General features: G+C 44.5%; 1 protein-coding gene across 4 annotated transcripts in view; it reads left to right on the top strand.

The window, feature by feature from the left end:
• The window catches only part of CHCHD6 (coiled-coil-helix-coiled-coil-helix domain containing 6), a 118248-nt gene extending 101116 nt beyond the window's left edge, over positions 1-17132 (top strand). For 3 of the 4 annotated variants that reach the window (XM_064453753.1, XM_064453755.1, XM_064453751.1), the window contains one exon: positions 5131-5223. In XM_064453753.1, the coding sequence (XP_064309823.1) occupies positions 5131-5208 (78 nt within the window). In that variant the 3' untranslated portion in view covers positions 5209-5223. Of the gene's footprint in view, positions 1-5130; positions 5224-16578 lie in introns of those variants that run through there. The other variant, XM_064453754.1, reaches the window with a different exon arrangement.
• The last annotated feature ends 427 nt before the right edge of the window (positions 17133-17559 follow it).

The raw sequence follows: 17559 nt of genomic DNA, 5'->3' as shown, positions 1-17559 counted from the left end.
CATACTGCAGACAGGGCAATTCTGTTGTGTTGATCCAAATGCCGCATCAGTTTTACCAGGATGCAATGCTCTTGACCGCTGGCCCCAAACTCCGGTTTGGTGTTGCTGTCCGTTGTTAAACAGCTGTCTCGTGCCTGGGTGAAAAAAGGGATTCCCGCGTGTGCGGCCCAAAGAGATGGTGAAGATTTGTTAGATTTATTATGCATTATAAAATAATAATTCCAGATGAAATAAAACTGGAGAAAGAGATCAGGATTTTGACATCTTGTTTTGAGATGGAAAAATGCTGCTTTGGCAGCCTAGAGTTGTTAAAGGTATTCTTGTTCTTGATGCTTAATTTACCAAGTCTGCAGTGTAAATGCGAACGGATAGTGCCTGGCTCTGGATCTGAGTCAGTCATTCCTTAAGTGCCTGATGGCATCCGAATGACCAGCTCCTCAGTTGCCTCCTGCTTAAAAGTAAGGCTGCATGATTCTTCTAGTTTTGTAAACCATTTGCTCCCTTTAATTGAGGACTGTGAGCCATTGTGTGCATAGTGCCACAGGATCCTTGTCGTGTAAGCGCCTTGATAAATATGTATTGTATTGTCAAGTGTTTGTAGCTACTCTGCAGGTAGTGGTGGTGAAGCAAGCTGCGTACAGTCAAATCACCGCATCTCTGGGGTCAATAAAAACAAGATGGCACAGGGGATTGTGGGAAGAGGAGCCAGGATAGCTGCCTTCAGCATCACCTGCTAATAAACCAGATATTTATAGATCAGCTGAGGCTTTGTCAACTAGATTGTTAAATTAATATTTACATACTGGCTTCATTGTCTTTCACTGAAAATCTCATTTGCATTAGTGCTTGGACAGAAGTACGGCTTCCTGTGCTCCAGATACATGAGTGCATTTGATCAGAGTCCGTGGCTTGCAGTGTGTGTGTGAAACCATTCCTGATAGATTCTCACCTTGCAAATCCTCTCTTCCCTGTAGTAGCATTTTCCTATCTTTCTGTGCCTCTCATTTCTTGCAGGAAAGCTCACCTTTGTTCCCAAATGTCTGCAACTCATCATGAGGCTGATCTCGCTAGAGAGAGAAATGAGAAGCATTTCTGCATAGCAATTCCTAGTTAATCTCTGCCTCTCAGAGAGAGTCTTGAATTGTTGATGGCTTGTGGGTAATTTAATAACTAGCAGACAAATAGGATGTATAGGATGTATAGCCCGGATGCAAAATCTCCCATCCCTATTTGCATCTGTTTGAATGAATTTTGTTACAAAGGTTTGCTTTTTTACATTTTAGCACCAGAGAAACAGCAGCAAGAAGAGTCACTGCTCAGTGAAGCTGTGTTGATCACAGCAGGCTCCACACCTGGCTAAGCAGCTTCAATCCCCAGTGCGTGAGTGTGTGTGTCTACGTGCCTTTCAAAAGGGAAGAGTAATCTACTTGCTAGGCATGTGTGTCTCTCTCTAGTAGTCCTTGGACAACCTTGAGCAGTCATTTAACTTGTGTTTATTTGCCCGTCTCTACCTGGGCAGATATTACTTCTGTGGTTTGGAGCGTTGAGGTTGAATGGACGTTTCAGAAACGTGGATGAGAAGTGTTACTGAAACGTAAGGTGTTCATACTGTCTCTTCAGACAGCTGATAGGAGTTCAGATTCACCTGCCTGTCTTGCTGTTTCTTGCTTCAAAGCTGTTTGGACACATGGATGGTGTAGGAAGTCAGAAGGCAGTAAAAGCAGGGCTGTGATGCAGACAGATGTCACAGCCTTTGCTCAGCTTCCACTTCTTAGCACTTGCAAGGCTGTTGATAAGGTCCTGTTATGCTGGTATTGTGTTATTCTTATATCTGTCTCTGGCCTGCGAAGGGTCTAATAGCATCTGTTTCTCTGACACCTCTGCAGGCTCTCTCGGCACCTCGTTACTCTTTTTGGGAAGAGAACACTGCAATCTAGTTACTCTGTCTGCAGAGAGCAGAGCTCATCTTCCCATGCCAGCCCAGTTACCATAAAGTTAGAGCTCAGAGAGTGGGTTGCAGTTTTTCTCTTCAGGTGCATGAGGCACATAATATTGCAACAATAATACACTATGTGCTGAAACCATTCACATTTTATTTGTGGAGGTTTTGGATTTGTTTGTTTGTTTTTAAAAAGTAGAAAAGCCTCAATTTCCTCCCCTTCAAAATATCTCTTCTCTTGGCTCATAAGAGGAGGAGTGGGACAGGCCAGCTGTGGACATGGGTCTGGGAAACCTGGAAGGTGCTTCCTTGGTACTCCTAAGTCCAGTGCCTTGGCCTGTGCTCATTTCAGCACTGCCTCTTCCATTTTAACTTGAATTCTTGCTGAAGGCAGCACCTGATTCTTACATTTTCAGAGCTACCACGTTTTTCTGCCTTCTGCTGATATTCAGGGGAGATGGGGATATGGTTTCCTGCAAAATGTCAAGGTCTTTTCCTGGAGAGCTGACAGCATAGGTGTTTTATATGTACACGGGCTATCAGGATGAGACATTCTTACTCGGAAACATTGGCTGAGACAGACATTCCTCCTGCCACAGAGAGACAGGCAGGCACTCACTGTTGCCAAGCCTTGAAGTATTTGGCATGTTTTCTGTTGCCCTAGTTTTGTGGAGTTGTTCCTGAAGTTTTACAAGTACATGAGAAACTTAGTTTGGATTTTATTTAAAAAAAGAAAGAAAAATGAAGGAATAAATAAAATTAAAAAATCTAGCTCTCCTGCCTAGACAGCAGTGGTATGAGAATGTGACACAGGTGCTCAAAATCAGAAGGCAAATTAAATAACCCCAGCGTCTTTCTAAACAGTTTTACAAGTCAACCTTGTGGTTTTGGGGGAGTTTCTGACTTCTCTCTTGGGTTTTAAATATAAGAGTGTGCAGCATGGTTCATTTTCTTGAGTAAGGGAATATTTGCAGCTCTGTAAGAGTTCATACGTCTGCAGTGTCCCCTGCAAGCAATAATGAACTGACCAAAAAAATCAGTCTTCCCAAATTAGAAGACCCCTGCATTTTTCAAATCTTGTTTGCATTCCAATTTGTGCTTTTTCTGTTGTTCCACTTTTCAAGCCTTCCTTGCAAACAGGAAGATCTCGGGTGCTTTAGTTTTAAGCAGAAGCCAAGATTTCATGTAAGAACATGTTTCTGGGAAGTGGAGCTTTGACATTTTCATAGCTATGTCATACATAATCAGACTTCCATATGACCTGGCAACACCATTTACACAGAGATGAACGTAATTATTCATGGAGGGGCCCTGTTCAGCTTTGTAACCCTGGTTGATCTGTATTGAAGACAGACTGGCTCTACAGGCCCATATCTGTGTACCCCCATAGGGCTCGCAGGGACGCACTGGGCTTGCAGGCAGCTGCCCACACACTTTCATGTTGGTTCTATAGACAGCCGTGGAGGCACGTGCTCCTGAAATCACTGATGAATTTGTGGGAACACGTTCACACCTCTGCATTGCCGGAGTGGAGGGACACATGCAGTCAAGACTCCCACAACAGAAAGGTTTCCAATAAAGCTGAAACACAGAGGTATTGTTTGTCCAGCCGCTGGCAAACGCACAGAGCCATTGTGTGGGTCCTGAAAGCCTTGGCGCTTTATTCTCTGCAGACTGAATGGCAGCCGCGGGTAATAATAACACAAGATTAAAAAAGCCAACATTATAGGGGCATTTACAACCCGCTGAGAGAGTGAAATCTCAGCAAGGCTGAGCTGTGTCTCTAGTGATCCTACATTTTTACTGCTTGATAAGGAAATGATGGGCAGCTCTGGAGAAATGGCTACCGCAGAGCATGTGAAAAGGGGAGTGGGTTGTCTCTTCGAATGCTGCAGTAAGTAGAGTTTGACGAACAGAAAAGCTCTCTGCAAATCAAGTGACCGGCCTGTCCCCCTGTGGTGGGTGGGCTGGGGTGTGCGTTTGTGTTTGCACGCCCGTGTTTCCTTCCCAGGCTGGTTGAAAAGCTAAGGCTGGCTGCCATCAGTGGGGCCGGGCTCAGTTTGTGTAATTCAGAGCTTGGTGCTTGGAGGCCTTTGGTCAGCATCATCCAGGGATGGTGCTTTGGTAGCTGTCAGTAGATGCCCTCAGACCATTCATGTGTAAGAATGTAGCTGTGGACCGATCGTGGACAAGAGGTGGTAGGATTAGCCTTCCGCATGTGGGAGCAGCTAGACTTTCTGTTAACTTTTATTGCCTCCCAAAATTTATGTTGAGCTTTCTGAACGCAAGTCTCAGTTTTAAGTCACAGTAATGACAATGACCTTACACAATTTAAGCTCAACTGACTGATACCATCTTACACGTGGAATTTCATTATCTTCAAAACAAACAAACCAACGCCACCACACACACAAAAAAAAAAATTAAGGGACAGTTCCTTATCTTAAAAGTCAGGTCTTTGATTCAGTGCTGGATTCAACAGTTCTTTAACCTAAATGTCTTATAAAGCTCTTTGTGTACATATAACTGTCTAAACAGCTTTAAAAGACCCAGCTTTCCTCTGTGCACACATGGAAGTTGTATTTGGTAAGCAGGAGGCAGAGTACCAGCCTGTAGCAGCATCCTCTCAGAATATGCACAGGCTTCAGAATAATGATGACATCAAAGCCATCCCTAACCTTGCTAGTTTGGGTATTACGAACAGGCTAACCCTGGCAGTGCTGAGCCACTGGAATATGTACCCACCCGTTCAGACAGGTTTTGCAGCTCTCTGCTACTCAACAGGCTTTGAGGCAGCATCTTACAGATGTGACCTTGGTCTTTGGTGTTAACAATGCAACAAGTGAAATGGTGGGAGCCATTTCAAAGTAATACAACATGTTTTAATAAGAATGCATGTTTACCTGGCTAGGGCAGGTGTGGTTAACGACTGTATTTTTCATTTCTAAAAACATTCTCATCTGTTCAAGTGTCTTGCTTTGCTTGTGCCGGCAGCATGGCACGGAAATTGCTCAGTCCTGGGTGCTGTTTCTTGTATGGGACATTATGAGGATTCAGAAATCCAGGCTGCTTCACAAGTTCATTTACTTGGATTAATGAATCTGTCCCTGCCTCTGTTTCCCCAAGAGTAATGTGAAGTTACTTACTTCACAGGGATTTATGAGCTTATTTCTATATTGGCCATTTTGCAGAGAGTGAAATTCAGCTCAGAGGGCTCTGCAGAAGGACGAAGTGTTCGAGTTCATTCTGTTCTAATCCTGGCTACGTAAAATTGGCAAGTTCCTGCTTAAAGTCTCTTTAAACACAAAATATAAATACCCTTTTATTGCCTTTTTCTTTTTTTGTACTTTCTCCCTCGCTTCACTCTTTCTTTCCCCATCCTTTCTGTTTTGTTTTTCTTTTAAATTTTACCTATCTTTAACTGCGGACTGTTCAGGTTGGGTCCTGAGAGCTCCTCTGCATTGCCACAGACCTGCAGAAGGCAGCTATGGGCTAGCTTTGTTTCCACAGGTAGCAAGTATGAAATGAAATGTATGTTAGTGGTGAGGGCCTTGTGGGAAGGAGGGTGTAAAGAGGTGTTGAGTGACACTAGAAAAGAATGGTCTAGGAGAGGAGAAGAGAGGATGTAGCTAAAACTAAATATGATGCTCGCTTTTTGCCAGAACCTTTGCAGCAGAAGCATGGACGTATTCCCAGTCAACAACTCCCTCATCTCTCTCTCCCCCTCCCTTTTCTCTCTCCCCTTTCTGGGGCTACTGTTTTAGGATGAGTTGGTTCCAAATAGACAATACTTTTCTAGCAGATAAACAGACACCTAAGCAGCTGCACTGGTATCTATCATGAACAGACATGCTGCACACTGAGGGTAATTACAAGATGGGACCAGCATAATTTGTCATATTTAAAAAAAAAGAAAGCTCCCCCTCCACTTGGGCAGCGTCCACAAGACAAGCGAACAGCACACTTAGAAACCGTCACTTTCTTTTCCAGTCTCTTAATACACTTTCAGATGCTCCTGTTAAATATTGGACCTTTAGGTCCTCTTTGGAAAAGATGTGTTTGAGACAGATGGAAGCAAGTCTCTGTCCTGACACAGATGCAGGACCGTATATTTGCAGTGGAGGAGATGAGAGATAATTATTTAGGAGGCTTTTTTGGCTTATTTTAGCTTCTGGTATTCTACTGGGGTGCTCTCTGAAGAGGGAAAGGGACGGGAAGGAGCTAGAGAAATTCTGAGCTTTTTTCACATGGTAAAGGTTTTTAATCTTGAAAGAAGGATTTGGAATTTATGCAGGAGGAGACATTGATTGAGAAATAAAGATGCATCTCCCGGTGTTCACTATTCTCCCTTTGTTTGCTCAGATTCATGTTTCAGGTTGTAGGGCATCTTATCTGCTATTCTCTTAATTGCATCGGTTATGTTGGGTGCCGGTGGGCAGTTGCTCAGAACAAATCTGTCTTGCTGAGATACTGACTATGATGGCTTCTACATTCAGGGCTGAGCATGCAGCTTCATGCAGGTTGCTACCTGGGTGTGCCTGTGGTTGGGCATCTGCATGAAATCACATGACTAAACATCTCCATGGCCTCCCAATCTGTCCAGAGCCTCTTGTTCCAGTTCGCATGTTGTGCCTGGCGGGAATATGCAGTGCTCTCCTGCCTGGACTGTGTGTTCCCGACCCAGTGCTCATGCAGCGGGCAGGGCTTCCCTGCTCCTCCACTCCTTGATGTACTAAAGAGGAGTGGCAAAGTGAAATGTTTAGGGTTTTTTGGGTGACTTCTGAAACCTCTAAGAGGTGTGGTTGGGTCATATGACTGTCTCAGTTCAGGTCATTAACATTTCAAAGTGCTTGTTATTTCTCTGTCTAGTTGCCTGAACTTGGTAGAGGATTGTCTAATTGGGGCTTGGTGCAGGCCAACCAACGAGGTTTCTCTTCCTTGTGATCTAATCAGATCTTGCAGCTCCTGGGACCAGATATTTCAAGATACTTAAAGACTGGCAAGAGTTAGACACATAATTAATTCTTTAAAATCTGATATTCAAATACTGTAAATGCTCAGTCAGCAATAGGCTTCTGATGCAGAAGAGTTGCAGTGCTGAGTCAAAGGGGCTGATTCTGCTCAAAGAAATTTCAGGTTTTGGTTTTTTTACCTGCACAGCGGAGGTAGTCTCCCAATACAATTTTTTTTTTTTTTAAATTTACCTGTAGGCTCTTTATTGTGACCCTAGTCTTTTGGAGATGTTTCACAAAAGCAGGTAGAAGTTATATCCCACACCAATCTGCAAACAGACATGAGAATTCCCAGTCATGTCTTGGCTCTATCATGGCTGATTTTTGCCTCTTCTGCCAGAAGAAAAGGAGAATAACATCTACACCCATACAGGTGAGATGAATATGGCTATCACACAAATGAAATTACTGGCTGCCGAATAGCAACAGCTTAATGAAAATGTGAACTGTTAAACAAATAAAGACAGTCAAGCTCATAATACTTCTGCGTGGAATTTCACTGTATCACTGAGCAGAAATAGAATTAGGCATAGAAAAAGGATATCTGGAGAAGTTGTCTCTGCCTGCCGCTGGGCTTGGTATATGAAGCTGGACTAGACAGGAGTGAGCCATATCTTAAATGTGGACATGTTACCCTGACCTGGAGAGGAAATCTCTTTATCCAGGACAGGAGCCTGCTAAAGTGAGTTAGAAAGCAACAAGATAAAGCACTAGATTTCATCTGAAGCCTAAATGCAAATGGTATAAAGGGATGGATCCCTTGAGAAGCGTGTGTTGTTGTTTTTTGTTGGGTTTTTTTTTTCATTTCTTTAGCATCTTTTGCTGGTGAATCTTACCTCTTTGTGCTTGGTAAGTAGCATTATTGTTGTGCACAGAATGGGAAACCAAGAGGGGGACGTATCTATGGCTGCTGAGCAAAGTTGGGAGGAGTCTGACAACAGAGCCTAGAACTCCTGCACATACCCTCCAGGCAGCGCTTACCATCTTGTAGCGCATGGGAAAACTGCCGGGTTTAATAGCACTCATAAGTGGTAGGTGAAATCCCCAGGCAGAGAATTTAACAACCACTATTGAGGTCCCATCTCAAAGGCACAGTGCAGTAGCTGAGAGGTTGTGAAGTGTTTTCAGCAGCTCTTTGCACTCTGTCTAAGGACTGGACTTTCCTCTGCTTCCAACTTCATGAAAATTCCCAGAGTTAAAGACATGCTCATTAGAACTAGTGCAGGTTAATAATCTGTTCCTGGATGAGATCGGGAAGGGCAAAATGCAAAGTTGGGATCACCCTGTGAAGAAGCCCTGCAGCCAAGGAGCTGCCGTATCTGCCTCCAAACAAAATGGCATCCTCTCGTCCTAGCTTCTCCCGTCCATCGGTGTTTGGCTGTGAACCGTCAGAGGCAAGGGTTGGGATGGGGTGATTCCTAGGAGTTCAGAGGACAGCTGGGTTGCTCTTTCTATGTCCTTTCTCTCTTTTCTTCCACCCCCACCCTGATTGTATTTCTTCATAAGAAAGCATGTCTCAGATAGGCTTGGTCTCAGACTTGTGTGGAGCCACTGGTGTGTTGAAGGTGTATTGTGTCTGGGTCATGTGAAGCTTTAATATGCCATGGAATTAGAAACATTGTAGGAGTTTATATTCTAAGTGTCTATTTTTCTGGGTGACCTTGTGAAATTTCGTTGCACCAGATCTGTATCTTGCCATCCTGCTGCCTTTATCTAATTTGTTTTCTTGTGTATGTTACTGACATCCAGTGAAGTGTAATTTGTTTGAGAAGTGGCACTTATAACAAGGATCCTGCTAGTAATCCCTGCATTGAATCCCTATATACACAATGTTCCAGGAATAATTAAAGTCACAAACTTCAATCTTGAGGGATGCACAGGGGAAACCTATCCTGAAATGAGGTTTGGCATATCCGACTTTCCTATTTCCAGTGCTTTTAACAGTAGGATTTGCTATTTTTGTTCCAGAGCTGAAGTAGATTTAAGTGGAAGTCTGACATCCTGAATTTACATGTCCTAACAACAGTTTTCATCAGTCAGTATTCTTACTGTATCCTTTCTCTACCCCTTCTCTCTATTAATTTTCTTCAATAGTCTGCAGGGATCATTTGCCAGCCTGATTCAAATTCCTACACTTTTCTGGCATCTTGTTTTATAGCATCATGTACTTTCCATTTCTGTAATCCATTTAATCCAAAATACTGGAATGGCTTTGCAGGTATTTATTGCATTTCTTTCTTCCTTGTGTTAGGAGGTAACAGGTCATTTATACAACTTAATCCAAAGTCTCTTGGCTTCTGGGATTATTTTTTCTTTTATTTTCCTACTGATTATCCTGGGGGCAGGTAGCAAGAGCAGGAATGAGTGTGGAGAAGTTGCCTTTATTTGCGTATACTGTTTCATTATGTTGTACTCAGAGCACGGCTTGGCAGTTTAGCAGTTAAACCCCTGCAGCCAATGTCCCCCGGCAATAACATTACTGTTGCCTGTCCTTAATTTTTGGAAGCATTGGGCTTAGGGTTTGAAATAATGAAATGTTCTTGCATCAGTAAGTGGTTTTCCGTTTCTTTTGGCTCTGGAAACGGATATTCACAGTTGGGTGAAGTTCATTTTAATCCTCGCAAAACCAGAGTTGGATTTGTATGAGTTGTCGTTGTTCTGCTTTAGAAACACTCTGTGCTTTCTGGATCCCTTTATCCCTCCCAGGGGCTAATCCATGAGCTTGTGAAATGCTCGGGGTGACTCCAGTTGCAGGATGGAGGGGCATCCAGTGTTATCTCCTTTTCCTCCTGCATTGCCTTCTCTCACTTGTTCCAGAAAGGCGCAGTAGTGTTTGTAGTGTATACTTTCTGATGTGTATAGATAAGTGGGATGTAATTATCTTCCCCTGAGGTAGAGTCATTATGCTTGCTGTAAAGAGAGAGGGTCACAGTCCTAATGGGAAATGATTTTAAAGCAATCTTGACCAAGTCTAGTGGAGCCATTTCAGACCACTTAAAACTCAGCTAGTCCTTCACGGCACTTGTGATATGTCCACTTCATGCAGTGAGAGGCAATGGGACTAAGACTTGTTGAGGGATAAAGAAAAATCTATGATAACCTGAAGCATTGGCTTTGGGTAAGCGTTGTGTGCTGCCACAGGGGGAAGGCAGAGACAGAGCCTGGTCTTTATTATTATTGTTCTTGATACTGATTTGGAAAAACTCAAGGCTCTTGCAGAAGTAATAAGCCAGCAGTCATGAAATCCACCACCTTGGGCTTCCTGTGGTGCAAAAGCCCCCTCTGCCCCCAGGCTTGATTCCTGCAGAGGCGAGACGATCGCTCCCATTTCCCAAGCAGGTGGCTGGGCAGATAGTAGCACAGTCCCCAGATCAGAGCCAAATTGCTGGCGGATGCACTAGTGGTTTACCTGGGAAGTTCAGGCTTCAGACGTGCACTGACTTACAAGGCAAATTTGGTCAGAGTTTGTTTAATAGCAAATACTACTTTGTGTTATAAAACATTAGAGGAAGAGACTTCAGCATCCTTTGGCACATGGTGGAGTTGTGGTCAGTAGCAAGGAGAGGAGAAAGGCTTTGGCAGAGCTGATGGAAGGTGGCAGTCAGCAGTTGTAGGTCATGTTGAGGGGCACTGGCAGGTCTGTTGGGACCGGTCTAGGACTAAAAAGCAGACACTGATTCACATAAGTGATTTTCTGTATTTCAGTCCTTTACAGAAGCAGAATAGGCAGGACTGTGCATGTTAGCAAAGCTTTAAGCTAGTACCCAGGAGAGCAAGAATAACTAGTAGTGAAATGCTCCATGTCTGATTTTCATCCTTTGAGCTCCCCTGTAATGTTATTGGAAAACAAAAATTGTTTAAATAATGGAACAGACCCAATAAAATTGTGTGGTGATGCAAAAGGGACGAGGAAGGGTTATTTCCTTCCTTTCCGTTACTTCTGTCCTCCTGCCTTGCCTCCCAGTCGTGGGTGGAATCTGCATGTCAGGCACTAGCAGCATCAGCCTGGCCTGGTGGCTTTTCTTAATGGTGAGAACGAGACTAAATGCAATTAACATTGATTGAACAAAAACCGCCCTCAGTTTGTATGCCGATTAATTAACAGCCATCCTTTCAGCAGCGGCCCTTTGTAGAGCAGTGTTTGTTCCTTCTGGCCCCGGTATTTTCTAGCACATGTCCTAAATCAAAAGAACTGAGCGTGTTCCCTACTGCGATGTCTGGGGCTACCACCTCAGCAGGGAGATGCAGCTCCCCAACTGGGATGATTTTCCTTCAGTCTAGTTACTGCAGAGCTGCTCAGTCAGTGGCAAAACATTTCCTGTTAAGCAAGGCTAATGACAGGAGCTCTCTGTGAGTTAGAACAATGATCAGAACAATTGTCTGGAGGAAATCAATGTTATAATGCATGAACAAACAGGTGAGTCTCCAAACAGCTAGAGATTAGTTGTGCTAGTGAATAACTTTGTATTTGGGTGATGCAGAGCAATGGGAGGTGTCAAGGCAGAGCAAAGCAGTGTGTCGGCTCTTCTGAGTCAAAGGAGAGTGAGGAGTGGGGAAAGGAAACCAGAAAAACTGTTTCTGTTTCTTGCACTCTGTTGGTGGGGTACGTAGACCCAGGACTTCCACGTGAAAGCACTTTCTGGGGTGTTCTGACAATGTGTCTGGTGAGTATTTTGAAAGGCATCTTTTCTGCTGTCAAGCCAGCTTTGAAGACGCCATCTGGGGAAGTAGCCAAGAAGTCATTGGGTGAACTTCTCTGCTTTGCAAAGCTATTAACACCAGTACAGAGAAGAGGGAAAACAAAACTCTCTTCATAGCTTTTTGAATTAATGTTTTTTGTTGCTGCCAGGCATACTCCTGCCCCTTCTTATTCCAAACCCAAGGACAGCAACTGTTGGACTCCTGAAGGATGAGAGAGACAGAGAGGCTTTTCTGTGCAATAACTGTATGGCACAGAAGTGCTGTAATCCATTAGTCAGCACAGCTGCTCCACAAAATAGCCAATACCCTCAATGTAACAGAACAAATTGCACATAACCAAAAAATACCTACAGCATACATCAAACCAAAGTGACTCAAATGTCCCTTGCAGCACTTTGGGGTGCTAATAGCCTTGCAACAAATGCCTTATCCAGTGGAAAGCCCTTGAACACCCATCTTAGGACAGGTCAGGAATTTTGTATTTCATTAGTGCCTCTTTCCAGACTAACCGAGGTGAAAAAGTTGTGTGGCCACGTTACTAAAATCTGTGGTATGCCAACAGGTATTCTGGTTTTGAGAGAGCTGCCTGCGCACAGCAGGGAACTTGGAACTATGGAGATTAATTTCTATTTTGTCACTGACACTCCAAATGCACCGAGTCATTTATCATGGGGATCAGCTTTCTGATTTCTTCATAGCTACACAGTGCCCATATGTGTGAATATTGTGGTGCAACTGTTTAAAGGAATGTTAGAACAAAGGCAAGGCACTCGCTGGAGGAAACTTGCAGGGTTTACCCCGTGAGACTAAAGGCTGGTTAAACAAATACATCTTAGCACAGCTGAGGCTTGGCAAACAGCGTCTCTGGCAAACACTGAGGGAGGAAGTTTTTCAGGGTCTGGGCTTTCAAGAAAGGAGACTCCTCCACTGACTCTGAGTCTCCAGCGAGGCCAAGAACTGAGGCGCAGAGCTGACCAGTGACTGCGGGAGGCGGAGAGGATGCTGTGGATTTGCCAGGCAGCCCTGAGCTCCTGTGCTGGGATACAAACTGACAGAGAAGGAACAGGAGGAAGACAAGAGAGCAGTGCCTTAAAAAATTTTTGCTAAGACTTGCTTGCTCTGATGCTAGTACCAAGGCCTCAGCTCTCTGTTATGGAAGGAGGACTGTGCTGGGCATGGACTGGACTCCCTTCTCTCCCCTCCTCAGCAGGGGTGAGGTGTGTGGAGTAGATCTACTTGCAGAGCTCGACCCTTCCTCCTCACTCAACTGGAACCAGAACTGGAAAGCTACTGGCTTCCCCACATGTGCTGCAAAGTGGCAGGCTGTGTCACCTGAGCAGCCAGCCAGTTTTGAGTCCTTTTAGTTCCCAAACAAGGTCTCATGGTGATAGAAGTGCATGGGTCAGGGCCGTGCTTGCCAGGAGAGGCACGGAGCAGAGCACTGCGTGCTCTCCAGCTGGATTTACTGTTGGGACTGAACAGATTGCTGTTGCTGTTTGTGCTGCAGCCACAGCTGTGAGGAATTGCCTTTGTATGGACCCCTTTGTTATGGACACAGTATTCATATGTAGAGGTGCTGCGCTGGAGCTCATCGAGACTGGAACTTGGTGTCTACCTGACATTGCATTGGCAGTGGCATTAAAAATAATCTACCCTCCCTGTGCAAGAAGGGTGCTGTCGCCTCTCATTAGAGTGAGCGTGCAGTGCACTCCAAGGCTGCTTGTTTCCTGAGCTGTTATTCTGCTAAGACTACAGCAGAGACCAGCTAATGCCGACTGTGGGGCTGTTATCTTGTGATGAGGCACCGAACTTCTTCAGGCTGAGCCTCAGCTCAATTAATTGGGAATATCCTGTCGTGTGGGAGAAGCATGTGATTGCAAGCTGCCTGGACTTGTTGCATGTGTGACTCGTCTGGTGCATATGCCATGTTAAGGGCATGTAGGAGAGGTAGGGCTTCTCCTTCACTTTCCTGGCTCCTTCTGCTCAAGGTAAGTGTTGTAGCAGCCTGGTAGCATCTTGCAGGGAGGATTCCAGGTTGGAAGAAAATGAAGGGGTGCCAAAGCTCTATCGGCATGGTTGCAATGCTCTATGGAATTAAAATGCTGCTGTAAATGGTTACCTTAGCAAAGAGTGGGTTTAGCCATAGAGATATGGCGTCCTTCCATGCTATTACACAGCATGTGAGGCATGAAACTGATGCAACTGTGCTTTTAAGTAGTTAGCCACAGGTTTATAAACTGATGGCCTAGGAACAGTGAAAACAATTATATGTGTATTCTAACAAGCATAGAATTATATGATGGGCTAACAGACCATGAGACCTACAAAGCTTCTGCTGTGCAACATGCGGTCGCTGTGTGCTGCTCTGCAGTAGCTGGCAGGGGAGACCTCTGGCCTCCAGCATTGTTAGCTGTTAACCGTGCCTGCAGTGCATGGCATGTTCTGCAGAAGATCCAGAGGAGCACGGGTTCTTAGCCAGCTAGAGACTGTACTCTGGTTTCACTTTATTTGTAAATTGAACCTTAGCAATATTAGAGGGTGCAGGATGGTAGTGGTCTACACTGGCATGGCAAATGCTGTGAGATCTGGATTGGCATCTGAGCAGGAAAGTCTGAAACAGCTGGGAAAGTCATCCCTCTGTGCAGGCTATTGCATACTGGGAATGCTTCAGTTCCACAAAACTGCCAACCCTATAACCTTCATGAGTACTCGATGCCCCTAATGAGGGAGGGGATGTGAACTGGTGCTCCATCCAGCACAAGCTGGTCTTAGATGAAGTTCTATCAGGCTGCTGCTGGGAGCACCATGGGCTGATCAGTGGCTGCATCCTTTGCTTGCGGAAGCTTCCCTTGCTGAGGGCTGCGCAGCAGGAAATTGGTGTCTGGCCTTCCTGGCAGCCCATCAGTTCTGGGTCCAGTGCTCACTGTGCAAAAGATTTTGAGAAAGTTTAGTCATCCAGAGTGAGACGGAACTTGATGTTTTTGCACAAGGAATTTTTGTGAGCCTCCAGCTCGGTGCGTCCCCAGTATGTGGGTAGGTTAGGCTGGAAAGAACTGATTAAGGTTAAGCGCTGGCTATTTGTGCTTTCTCCTGAAATGAGTAAAAATATGTAGTTATGATTTTGAACATGAAATTGTGTAACTATAATATTCTTTAAAGTAATTTTAAATAATATCAAGGTGTTACTATATTCTGTAAGGGTTAATCACAGAGTGGACACATCGGTGGCTTTTTCACAAAATGTAGCATTCCTCAACACTTCACTGAAGTGTTACAGTGTGAATACAGCAAATTACTTTATTGCAAAATTGATTGTGGGTTGTTGCTTCTTTGCTCATTACAACTTGTGTGAGTGCTATTGGAGTTCTTAAAATGTACTGCTCTGTGCAAAACTTTTAAGTCACTAATGATGAGAAAAATTACCTGGGAAATTAGAATCAGTCAAGTAATATTGATGATTCATTTGTCAGATTTCTGGATGAGCTTTGTCTAAATAATTTGGGAAACAATTTTCTCTTTATTCCCGAGCCCGTGGAATCTTTTCCAGTTCATTGTTGTTAGAGATGGGGCTGTCTTTGCAGATGCATGGCCAATGTAGACTGAATATGCTGACCTTGCAGGTGTTAGGCAGCAAATATCAGCCTGCTATGCACAAGTAGCCCAAATGACATCTTCACCTTCTGACAGTGTGCTACTGTCATTATTTTGTGGTGTTCTCCTTTCTGCTTCACATTTGAGGAAGCACAGCTTCTCTTCTAAGAAAGGCTGGTGTCTAGAAAGTAGAACTGAGCTCAAATCCAGCCCTAGTAAAAACAGGCAGTAAGACCACGTGCAGCTAACTATTCAGTTATCTTTCTGTGGTTGGCTTTAGCAGGGTCCTCTAAACATGGGTAAATACTGTCTACTCTGTAAAAATGGAACTGCACATATCCAGAGCACAAGGCAAAAGTAGCGTGTTGATGGGCTCACCCTATGCAATTCTGTGTCACTACACCAGCAGTTCTTTGATATGAAGATGTCACTGCTGATGCATAAGAGCTGATTACCTAGGTTTTGAAGTAGAGTCCAACATTGATACTCCAGAACCTCAGAGGGAGAGGTGTTATACGTGGTGCCAGGTATGTTCCTGTCCACTGCTGGTGGCATTGTTGGTATGATTTCTTTGACTTCATAGGAGTGATAAGATAAAAATAGGAAGAGGCCATAGCAGGCTCTGCAGTCTCCATCCTAAAAAGCTCAAAAGCCTCCTGTTTTTTCTACCCCTGGGAAGCCCACAGCTCATATGTTGATACCTGCAGGATCTGAGGATGTATCGCATAGAAGACAGGAGATTGCTGTGGGGACAAAGCAGGCATGATTTGGCTTTGAATTTTAGGAGGGTTTGGGTCTTAATAGGATAAAGGCTGTCAAGCATGTCAGGAATGGGGGCAGTCTCCAAGTTCCTCTCTTTCTTCTTCTCCCCTCTCTAGTGCTCACTCTTATGTTGACCCTATTCTAGGATGAGCGAGTGGTATGTGCATGTTTGATGGCAGCTAATCAAATCGCTCCCATGTCCTGCTGAGGGTGAGACTTAGCGTGGAGCTACACTCACTCCTGCGACCCAGCTGCTCTGAGGCTGACCTGAGACCATGGCCTTTCTCTCCTGCTTTAGGCCATAGGATTTACAAACTAATCATTTGCAACTGACCATATATTATTGTTCACAGAATGAGTCTTGCCTTTGATAAAATAACCTGCTGTCTTGCTTCTACAGTCCTCTGTCCCCTTGAGTGTCTCGGTGTTTTACAGAAGGCGAAATCTGATTATTTTCTGTGGGATTTTCTGTGATCTGCCAACATTACTCCTTCATTTCCGAAGGAAACAGTCCCATGTCAACAGCTGCATAACTAACTTGCTGCCTTTTCCTTTGTATCCTTTTTCCTCCAGGAGCTGTTAGTTAATTCTGGATAAATATCAGCCACCAAAGAGCAGAGGACAAGAGCCACAGACGCCCTTGGAAGCCCCAGCATCCTTCTGGACAGACACTGACCAAAACCAGTGCCTTCTGCCCTTTGCGGTCCAAGACAACAACATGATTCCTCTTATAATTGCCTGCATGTATCAGTCTCAGTGGATGTTCCTGGAGTTGGGAGGAGGGTCCCGGGAGAGGGGGACATTATTGTTTCCTTTTTTTATTTTATTACAGTGTAAAGAATCACATTGACCCCAGGTACTTCCAGCACAGCTTGTAGCTTGGAGGCTTGCCCAGTATGAGCCTGGTTCACCCTGTGCTAGCTTTGGTTTCACCAATCCACATCTGAGTTCCAAGAGCTGTTATCTTTGTCTGTTTGCTCTGAAGAAAGGGGTCTGAAGTATTTGGAAGTAACCCTGACTAGCTTGTTAGGATTAACTGTTCCTAGCATGCTCCCATCGGTTACACCAGCAGGCATGTTTCTTCCCTTCCAAGGTTCCCTCCTAAACAATAAAGTGTTTAATGGTCACTGTGTGCTGTGAGATACTTTCAGTCCCATGAGTTTGTAAATTGTTGTTTTCTGCCTATTGCCTGTGCCAACAAAAACTCCAAACAAGTGTGAGGAATAGAAATATTTCAAGTCACAGTTTGTAAATCAAAAAGCTTGTTCATTTTGGTCCTGGGCTGAATGACTTTGGCTTATTTGAAAGTACTTGGAAGAGTGCAAAGTCCTGGCTGATGGGAACTGGTGTTGGTGAATCATGCTGAAAAAAACTTTTGCCTGCTGAATGCAGATCCCAAGTTATCTTTCTTTGCACCACCTCTTGTGTGCAGTTCCTGCTTCATCTGCCATGAACCACCATCCCCTTCAGCCTTGTGCTCTGTTCTGAGCCTTCTCCTTGCAGAGCCGAGGGACAGTGGGAGCTCTGCGTATCTGGCATTTCATCCTCATAGAG

Source organism: Phalacrocorax carbo, chromosome 6 (assembly GCF_963921805.1).
Source record: "Phalacrocorax carbo chromosome 6, bPhaCar2.1, whole genome shotgun sequence".
NCBI lineage: Eukaryota > Metazoa > Chordata > Aves > Suliformes > Phalacrocoracidae > Phalacrocorax > Phalacrocorax carbo.
Note: the sequence above shows the minus strand (reverse complement) of the source record. Positions and strands in the feature narration are given on the sequence as shown.